General features: G+C 37.7%; 1 protein-coding gene across 5 annotated transcripts in view; it reads left to right on the plus strand.

The window, feature by feature from the left end:
- LOC100924065 (teneurin-3) overlaps positions 1-11,041 on the plus strand; it is a 311,270-nt gene that overhangs the window by 295,482 nt on the left and 4,747 nt on the right. For all 5 annotated transcript variants that reach the window (XM_031943281.1, XM_031943284.1, XM_031943282.1 and 2 more), the window contains 3 exons: positions 197-493; positions 4,713-6,324; positions 9,677-9,807. In XM_031943281.1, coding sequence (XP_031799141.1) covers positions 197-493; positions 4,713-6,324; positions 9,677-9,807 — 2,040 coding nt within the window. The remainder of the gene's footprint in view (positions 1-196; positions 494-4,712; positions 6,325-9,676; positions 9,808-11,041) is intronic.

Raw genomic sequence — 11,041 nt, forward strand, 5'->3', positions numbered from 1 at the left:
TTAATGAAACCTTTTAAAACAACTGTTAATCTAATGCCTTGTGTTTACACCAAGAAGTTGCTAAAATTAATTTACTGACAAAGGGAATTAATCATCATAAATGGTGTTTAAACAATAGTGGGGACTTTGAAGAGTAATAAGTAACTGTTATTGGAATAACATGATTTATTTTATCATCTTGTTTGTTTTATAAAAGGTTAATGGCAGAAACCTCCTTTCAGTTGACTTTGATCGAACCACAAAGACAGAAAAGATCTATGATGATCACCGTAAATTTCTGCTGAGAATTGCCTATGACACATCAGGACACCCAACCCTCTGGCTACCAAGTAGCAAGCTGATGGCTGTCAATGTTACCTATTCATCTACGGGCCAAATTGCCAGCATTCAAAGAGGAACCACAAGTGAAAAAGTAGATTATGATGGACAGGGAAGGATTGTGTCTAGGGTTTTTGCAGATGGGAAAACATGGAGTTACACATACTTAGAAAAGGTATGTACAATCTACAAACCAAAGATAAGCTGGGGACAAGGAAGGTAGGGAAAGGAATGGATGATTAATATACATCAGAGAACACCAAGGCCATTGTGGATGCAACTATGCAAAACTTCCTTTTCGTTGTTATTTATTGTTTTTTACTGTAAAACTTAAACATTAACAAACAAGCATTAATTAATGCACTTACTCTATGCCAAGAACTAAGTTAAATACTGGGGATACAAAGGCAAAAACCTGGTCCCTGATTTCAAGGATTTCACATCCTAAAAAGAGAGAAAACATATATAATATATGATATATATATATATGTACATATATATATATATATATATATATATATATATATATATATATATATAGTGTTAATGACAAATAATTGAGGGTGGGGTGGAAACAAACAAGAAAGCCCTCTGGGATTTGAGTGGAGTCTTGAAGGAAGTCAGGAAGCAGAGGTAAGGAAAGAGTATGGGGAGGAAGGAGAACAAGGAGGGGGAAAATGATTGAATAGAAACATACCAGATCTCAACACTATACTTTAGAACAGTCATCATCAAAGTTATTTAGTATTGGTTTAAAAAGACAATGACCAATAGAATAGATTTAGATAAGCTTTGTATTTGGCAAATAGTTGACCAGCACTTAAGTTCCATTGATATTTAAGGCATAGCAGTGATGAATTTCTGTATTAGTAAAGTAGCTTCTCTTTATTCGAAGTTCTGTTAAGACTTTCCAAAATGCCTGATTGTAGCAAGCCAACAAACAGAAACTCTGCCTACTTATAAAATTTTTGCATTAGAAACATTTATAAATTAGGTCCTAATCAAAGCTAGATATTAATTAGTGCAAATAATAAATCCAAAGAAGCAGTCGCTGTATTCAGATACATACAGAATGTTTCCTTTGGGCTAGCAGCAATTATGATATTTCACATAATTTTAACTTCAAATAGTATAAAACCAAATCCAAACCAAGAAAGAGAATTCATCTACAAGGTAGAGGTTAGGAGGACTTATTGTTCACACTAATAGGGACCTGAGTGCTACTTCACTTATATATAATTCTCTGCCAACTCCTGATCATTTGAGCAAGTCTCAGATAACATAGATAAACATGTCAATTTAAGACATTGTTCCTGTCAGAGCTTCAATCAAACTAAACTCCGTATGACTGGTGCAATTTCTGAGACCCAAAGTTTATATGGGAAATGAGAACTTCAAGTTTCAAGCCACTTTAAACTGGCCATGAGAGAATTACCTAGGTCCCTCCTGACAAGAGGTACAAGGTGACATAGACAAAAGAGGGTAACCATATGTCCAGGCCTGGGGCCTTTTATCCATTTCTACTGCATAATTAAAATGTAGAGTCTTAGGCTTTACCTAATCATTTCCATTCTGCCTTAGCTTTCCCCAATCTGGAGCAAAGAGACACTCAGGAAACTTTCTCAAGCATAGGAACTGTCTGTTCCTCTAATCTGGAGAGCCATCATAACACAGCTTCACTTAACCAATTTTCATGTTGGTCTAATTAAAAATTACTTTCTTAATTAAGAAAAAATGTTATGCTTAATTTAGATTATGCATAATTTTCTAATTCTTTGTTCAGTTTACCAATGTTCTATCCAATGCCTTATCATTGGAGAGGTAAAGCTGCCCAATGGCAGAGGATTTTGAGCTTTGAATCCAAAAGACTAAGGTTCACCCATGACACTTTTTCTTCATGTGTGCCTCCTTTTCTGCTCTTCAGTGCCCTTATGTGTTGAATGGGGATGATGAGCTTCTCCCCCCCCCCAGAATTGTGGAGATCAAATATCAAGGTGCTATGTAACTTCAGGTATTCTTATAACTGTTTCAGCATGAACCCTGGAAGTAAAGCTGACAGATAACCTTAAAGACTAGGATGCTTTTCTGTTCTAGAAGTAAGGAAAGGGTATCTAAGAAAAGTTAAGTGATTTGCTAGTAGATGTCCAAAGGTAAATGTCAAATCCTGGGCTTCCTGACTCTAAGCCCAGCACTTTTACCTATGAAGCTAGGGTGACCCTGGGTTTGCACCTGCCACATTTGCACAGCATAAATTCTGGCAAGGTCTACCAAATGGGTATTGTGTTGAGTAGAGATCCAAACTGACTGTAAACTTAGTTCCCAAAGATCAGCTTAGCAAAGCTTAGAGAAGTTAGTTACTACATTGGCCATAAAATGACGAAATTTTTCAGCCAGAATAACTCTCAAAGACATTCTGACAATTAATTATCAAGTATTTACTAAGAGCCTAGACGATGTGCCAGGTATTATATAAAGTGCTAAAGATACAACCATAAAGAATGTAACAGCTCTTTTTTGCAAGAGACTTACCTTCTGCAGGCAAGGTAGTTAGACATAAAGTAGTTGGGTAGGGACATCAGGAAAGGCCTCATTTAGAAAATGGTTCTTGACTGGCATCCTAAAGAAAGAGTATTCATCTGAGTCAGAGGTTAGGAGAGAGAGCGCACCAGGTACACATGGGAATAGGAGATGTAGTATATAAGCAACAAATAAAAGGCTGCTTGGCTAGATCACAGAGTGTAAGAGGGGAAATAATGTCCAGTAGGAATGGAATTTCTAAAGAAATAACTATCTGCCATGGTGCAAGGGAGTGCCCACACCAAAGGAATTGTCAAAAATTATAAGATTATTAAAATATTTACATAGTATTTATGCCATAATTTTATACTTCATAATATCTTGTGTTTGCAGAATATTTCGAGGATTTAGAAAATTTCAAAAATTGTCATCATTTTTAAGATAAGCCAATTGAACTGGAAACATCAAAAGTTTTCCTTAGGTTTGTGCAGTTGGGATAACAGAACTAAGACTCAAACCCAAACCTCTTTCTCCAAATCTCAACACCTTAGGCTCCAGGAATTCTTTCTAAAAGCACTTGAGGCAGTGGGAGAAGAACAGACAATTTAGTTATCACTCCTGCTTCAAAATTAAACCACCACCACCTCTGCCACTCTCATCAACATCATCAGAATAGGGATATGATGAATTCCTTTAATAAAGATTGGTATTGGGGCAGCTAGATGGTGCAGTGGATAGAGTACCAGCCCTGAAGTCAGGAGGACCTGATTTCAAATCTGGCCTCAGAAATTTAACACTTCCTACCTATGTGACCCTGGGCAAGTCTCTCAACTCCAATTGTCTCAGGGAAAAAAAAGAAAAGAAAGATTGGTATCTACCTCTAGCTTTAAGTCTTAGAGTTAGTGGTAAAGTGGATAAAGTTCAAGGCCAAGAATCAGGAAGACTTCCTGCATTCAAGTCTGGTCTCAGATACTCCCTAACTGTGAAGCCCTGGGCAAGTCACTTACCCATATTTGCCTCAGTTTCCTCATCTGTAAAATGAACTGGACAAAGAAATGGCAAACCACTCCAGTATTTCTGCACAAAAAAAAAAGACGCCAAATGGAGCCACAGAGTTGGACATGATTGAAAACAATTGCACCACTACCCCTCTTCCACATAGTCCATAGGTAGTATGTGACAGAGGCAGACCTTGAGTTCTTGAGCCTTCTTAGGCCAACTCTCTATCCCCTGTCATGCTGCTTCTTCCCCTGTGATTACTGATAATTTTACAAACTTTTTAACATATGATTAATATATCATACATCCCTTTTTTCTTCAAGTTGAAATACTATGTATGACTCAGGGCTGAGTCTATGAGGGTTTTCTTGGAAAAACTAAACATTTTTCCAAATACTTTGTCCCACTCTCAAATGCAGCTGGAAATATGGTTTCAATATGTCTAAAGTTGAGTATAGGGGGAAGGAGAGCATCTTGCTAAATAATTATTATGAGTAGGAACTGCATTTCCCATATGCTGTTTCCTGCTTGAAATAATGTCTTTAGAACAGCTTCTTTTCTGCCTGTCTTATGACTTACTCAAATCCATTGACAATCTGCTGTTTGGCCACAAGGGCCTGGAAAAAGAATTGCATAATCATCACAAGGGGGCATATTGTGAATCTTATGCTACTAATTGCAAAGCCTCTCACAATTAAGCATCCAAGGAAATTGGGCAAGAAAATCATTAAAACCATGTAAGGTCAAGGATAACTCAATTTAAATGAGAATTATTCTCTCAGGTGAAATGTTTCATTTTGTTCTTTGTTGTTTTCATTTTGTTATTTTTCTTCCCCTTGTGCACAGACAGGAGTCTAAAATATATTTTCTCTTTACAGTCAATGGTCCTTCTGCTTCATAGTCAGCGGCAGTACATTTTTGAATATGATTTGCTGGACCGGCTTTCTGCTATCACCATGCCTAGTGTTGCTCGTCACACCATGCAGACGATCCGCTCCATTGGCTATTATCGGAATATATATAACCCTCCTGAAAGCAATGCCTCCATCATTATGGACTACAATGAGGAAGGGCTGCTTCTGCAGACGGCTTTCCTGGGTACCAGTCGGAGGGTCTTATTTAAGTACAGGAGGCAAACAAGACTTTCAGAAATTCTGTATGATAGTACAAGAGTCAGTTTTACTTATGATGAGACAGCAGGAGTCCTAAAAACAGTGAACCTCCAGAGTGATGGCTTTATCTGCACCATTAGATACAGGCAAATTGGCCCACTGATTGATAGACAGATTTTCCGCTTTAGTGAAGATGGGATGGTAAACGCACGGTTTGACTACAGCTATGACAACAGCTTCAGAGTGACCAGCATGCAGGGTGTCATCAATGAAACTCCACTGCCTATTGATCTCTACCAATTTGATGATATTTCTGGTAAAGTCGAACAGTTTGGAAAGTTTGGAGTTATTTATTATGACATTAACCAGATCATTTCTACAGCCGTCATGACATATACCAAACACTTTGATGCTCATGGCCGCATCAAGGAAATTCAGTATGAGATTTTCCGGTCACTGATGTACTGGATTACAATCCAATATGATAACATGGGACGAGTCACTAAGAGAGAGATTAAAATTGGACCTTTTGCCAACACTACTAAATATGCCTATGAGTATGATGTTGATGGGCAACTCCAAACAGTTTATCTGAATGAGAAAATTATGTGGCGCTACAATTATGATCTGAATGGCAACCTGCATTTATTGAACCCGAGTAACAGTGCTCGCCTGACCCCTCTTCGCTATGACCTAAGGGACAGGATCACTCGGTTAGGGGATGTTCAGTACCGACTGGATGAAGATGGCTTCCTACGGCAACGAGGCACAGAGATCTTTGAATACAGTTCCAAAGGACTCCTGACTCGAGTTTACAGCAAAGGTAGTGGCTGGACTGTGATATACCGCTATGATGGCTTAGGGAGACGGGTATCAACCAAAACAAGTCTAGGACAGCATCTCCAGTTTTTTTATGCTGATCTTACTTACCCCACCAGGATTACCCATGTGTATAACCATTCCAGTTCAGAAATTACTTCTCTGTATTATGATCTTCAAGGACATCTCTTTGCCATGGAGATTAGCAGCGGGGATGAATTCTACATTGCATCAGACAATACTGGGACACCTTTGGCTGTTTTTAGTAGCAATGGGCTTATGCTGAAACAAATTCAGTACACTGCCTATGGTGAGATCTATTTTGACTCCAATCTGGATTTCCAGTTGGTGATTGGATTTCACGGAGGCCTCTATGACCCACTCACCAAATTAGTGCACTTTGGAGAAAGAGACTATGACATATTAGCAGGACGATGGACAACCCCTGATATAGAAATCTGGAAGAGGATTGGGAAGAATCCAGCTCCTTTTAATTTGTATATGTTTAGGAACAATAATCCTGCAAGTAAGATTCATGATGTTAAAGATTATATCACAGGTAATTATATTTTGTTATTTTTCAAAGATGAATTAAGTCTAATAATTGCAGATCTAAAATTTTTTGTTGATTTTTTTTTAAGTTTTCACCTTCCTTTAACATGTGGACACCCAATATTTCAATGTTGTTGTTTTCCACAGTGAGGTAGAAAACACTGGTTGATAACAACTTAATGGTAGTATATCAAGCTCAGCAAAATTTAGGGGGATATTCTATCCTACCCACATATCACTGAAATTTACTGAGTAGGGAAACACCATGCTTCCATTAGCATGGAAGTATAACTCACGTATACAATTATGGAGATCTTTGATTCCACTTTTATTCAGTAATATTCACAAGGGTACATATCTTCTACCTGGTCAGTATTAGTAAGGTTAAAACATGTCTGCCTTTGGGTACCCAATATGTTTTAGCTTATTCTCTCGTTACACTACATACACACACACACACACATACACACACACACACACACACGCACACACACACACACACACACACACACACAGCATCACCAAGATATCACTGTTCATCCTTAATGCAATACTGCTGCCCAATCTCACTTCCCAATCTCTACTTTGGACTTTCCAGCATTTTAATTAGCAGGGGAAAAGTATTATCTTCCTTCCTTCTGATGAATCACCATGCCTTTGCTCTATAAACTTTTAGTTTCTTAACTGATTTTAGCATACTTCCTAGACATATAACTAAGACTATGTGACCTTGGCAGAGGTTGCTGTCTTTATAGGGAATATAGGGAATATAGGGTCTTTGGGGAATGTCAGGTATATTGCCAAGCAAGCAAAATTTTTATATATGTATACTCATATTTCTTTGACTTTGGATAGAACAATGGAGTGGAATGGAGTAGAGAATGTGATCTCCCAGAACTGGAGTTTTACCTTTGGGGTTAGTTGCCTTATACACAGCAAAACATTCTTAAATTGCAGGGTAAGATGATGCATGTTAACAATAATATAAAAATAGTTAGTAACTGTAGCAATCTAGTGTTTGACAAACCCAAAGATCCCAACTTTTGGGATAAGAATTCACTATTTGACAAAAACTGCTGGAAAAACTGGAAATTAGCATGGCAGAAACTAGGCATTGACTCACACTTCATACCGTACACCAAGATCAGATCAAAATGGGTTCATGATTTAGGCATAAAAAACGAGATTATAAATAATAATATATAAATTAATATGTTTAAAGAAATATTATAAAGGAGCTTTAACACTTTCATTTGTACGCTCTTCAGATCTTCCATGACTTAAGGTCCATCTAACCTTTGGATTTTAGTCATTCTGTTACATAGAGGACGCTCTAGGTGCTGCCTGCCCTTGTCCTATTAGTTCAGGTACAAAGCCACAACAATATGAGACACTCACAGGTCATTCAGCACTTAACAACAGTTTACTTAGCCACAGCACATAAAGGATTCCACCAGGATACTCCAGACTTCTATGGGCAGACATGGCATCCATCTCCCTGTGGAAACACAGCTGCTTGCAGGATAGGGAGTGGTCATTTGAATTGTCTTGGAGCATCTGCCCCATCTAACGGGCCATTCCCTGCGGTGTCCACAAGCGGTAGAGGTTTAGCTTGAGTGTTAGCCCTGGGCCAGTCAAATCTCAGGATGGCTTTATCACCTGGCAATGAGTGGTCTCATTCAACCATGTAGACTAACTGAAGATCTTGCCTCCCCACTCTACATCCTCCTTCAGTATTCCTGCCCATTTTTAAAGTCAATTCCTATCAATATGGAATCATAAGATCACAGAATTGGAATATAATGGGCCTCATTTCGTTTTAGTGATGAGGAACTAAAGTCAAGAAAAAGTTCAGTAATTTGCCCAATGTCACTTAACTACAAGTAGTTGAGGTGGAATGTGAACTGCAGCAGATCTCATTTTTCACTGTGCATACTGCCCTTTGTCCACGACAACTCTGAAAATATTTTAAACTTTCTATTTGCTTTTAATATGGATGTGTCCAGGAATGGCAGGGAGAGGGTAAGGGCTGTCCTAAATTTCATGGTCACTTTTTGGGCATGTGTAGAGTGTTGCTGGGGAGAGGAAGAGTCGTGTTTTCTATAACACAAGGCTCTCTTCAATCTTTTTATGTCATCTTGAAGAAAATCACTTTGTTGCCTATGTGACAAGTTTTAAGCTTCTCCTCTAATTTAAAAGATAGTTGATATCAATGGTTTTGTACCCGAATGAACCTGGCCAAAGGAAGTGACTTCTGTCAGCATAGTGATGAGGTGAGAGTTTGTGCCTTGGAGAAGTGAATGGAAAACAAGTGGCTCTCCATCATTTTGACAAGCAGTTTACCAGTGGTTATTTAAGAGGTGTTGACAGGGTCTGACTGTAGGGCTAGAAAGCCCACAGCCCCCTGATTCATCCTCTCCTAGCAACATGAACTGCAGGGAATGCTATAGCAGCATTTTCTACAAAACATCAAAAGAGAGATGGAACAGCATAAAATATATTAGGTGAAATGCAATTTCAAATTTTCTAGCAATGTGCTTAATATCTAAAATAACCTACACCCAACTGTACTCATAAAGCTGCAGCCTGCTGAGTAGTTCAGTAACATTATAACCTCTAGAATAGAATAAAAGCCTTCTTCTGAGCTTAATGGCTTCTTGAGTCACATGGCAACATTTTAAAATACCATTTTAAAGGTTTCCAGGTTCTCTACCCAAAAGTTTGTTTCCACCTGTACCCAGCCAGCCTTTGAAGTGGCAAGTGATGGCAACCACAGCCTCTGTGCCCATGGCTCTGCCAGCTTTTAGCATTCGTCTTTGATTAAGAAACAACCCTTGATGTTAATACTCCCAATTTAGTCTTTTTATTAATAGAAAATGAATTGTGGAATTCTACATATTCTTGGGCAATCATTGTTGCAAGCTAATAACAGCACAATTCCTATTAAAGGCCATAATTTACTAACGACAAAAACAAACTTCATTTGTTTTCGCCTGACTATGTCTTTTTGGTGCTGTCATGTAATACCTATTATAGTTTTGATCATTATTAACACAGGATATTACTTACTTTGCATGCATGACATTTTATTCAGTTGGCCTAAATAAGTGGCCAAAACTCCAGATTTTATGGATATGCATTGTGTTTGGAAAAGCACTGTTCTGACATCAGGACCATCTGACCACTCTCAAAAACAAACAAAAATAGAGTGTGTTTTGAATTATGTGGCAATAAACAAGAATGTGGGCTCTTTTGCCAGGTAATTTATGTATGGGTATGACTTTTACAAGGTAAGGACCCAAATTTAAAAAGCACAAAATAAATTCTAACACCTTTCATTCTGTACATTCTTCTCCTAGATGTTAACAGCTGGCTGGTGACATTTGGCTTCCATCTACACAATGCTATTCCGGGATTCCCTGTTCCCAAGTTTGATTTAACAGAGCCTTCTTATGAACTAGTGAAGAGTCAGCAGTGGGATGATATACCAGTAAGAACCAAAACTAAAGAAATAATATGAATGGGAGAAACAGTTCTGATTTATCTCTGCTTTCTTAGCTCTGTTCACCAATCTTTTACTCAATTAGCATTAATTAGTAAAACATGTGCTGCTGCCATTTTTTTCTTCTAAAAGTGAATGTATTATAATCAGAAAAATGGGGGGAAAGGACTTTTTAAAGAGAGACTTTGGTAAGGTTTTGAGTTAGAGTCATTTCTGATGGTGGAGATCAAAACCTATAGTCACGCATATTAATAGCTAACAAAACCTGGCAACCCATTTTTGAGTTCTGAGTTTCCTAATGGAACCCTGGAAAATCAAACTGACAATGGCATTCAGAGTCCGAAGGAAATAAGAGAAATAAAAATAGGCCAGGAAATAAACACAATTATCACTGATGTACTTTCTACTGGCATCCTACAAACAATATACAAGAACAGTTTAATTTCTCCTCTTTACTATTAACTCTGATTCATGTAATGTAAAATGCAGAATCATTCCAAGTCACGCTCATTACTACAATCTAAACTTTGGGTGTTTTTGTTATATCATTGGAAGGAAAAAGACATATATATACCCACACACATGGTAACAGTTCTAAAAAATGAAAAAAAAAATAAACAATGGGAAATTGCAAGGTCAACTCTATGGTTTCCAAAAATGGTGCCTCTAATTCGGACCATTCACAGATCAAAAAGAAATGCACCACAAAATACCAGGATTTCTAGCTTAAAGCAAGAATAATTAGAGATCAAGAAATTGGGTTACCCAAAAATTATAAGGAACAGAGTTCAGAAATTTTGGGGGGTGGGGTTTAGTTTTTGAAAAATTAATTTTTCCTACTGGGCAGTTTTCTATCATTTCAGTGAATATAAGGGAAAAGGGGACAATCATAGTTAAAGGGCAAAAAAAAAAAATAAAAGATACTCTGCAGAGGTCCCTTTTTTCTGTTCTTGGTCAGAAATAATAGCTATTTTGGTTTTCCTTTAAGTAACTTTTTCTTTTAAAGATTCACCTTCTTATTTGTAAAGACTACCAAGTCTTTAAGATAGGTGGGGGGGAAGAGGGGGGAAAAGGCAAAATTTTAGAGCATAAAAACTTGGACTGGTGGTTTCATTAATATAGGATAGGAAACTCCCTCTGCCAGTGTAGCTTGGTACTCTTTGTCCCCTAACAAATCATAGGGAATTTCTTAGGTCACTGAGAAGACCCACAGTCCTTATCA

The sequence above is a fragment of the Sarcophilus harrisii genome, chromosome 6, assembly GCF_902635505.1.
Source record: "Sarcophilus harrisii chromosome 6, mSarHar1.11, whole genome shotgun sequence".
NCBI classification, from domain to species: domain Eukaryota; kingdom Metazoa; phylum Chordata; class Mammalia; order Dasyuromorphia; family Dasyuridae; genus Sarcophilus; species Sarcophilus harrisii.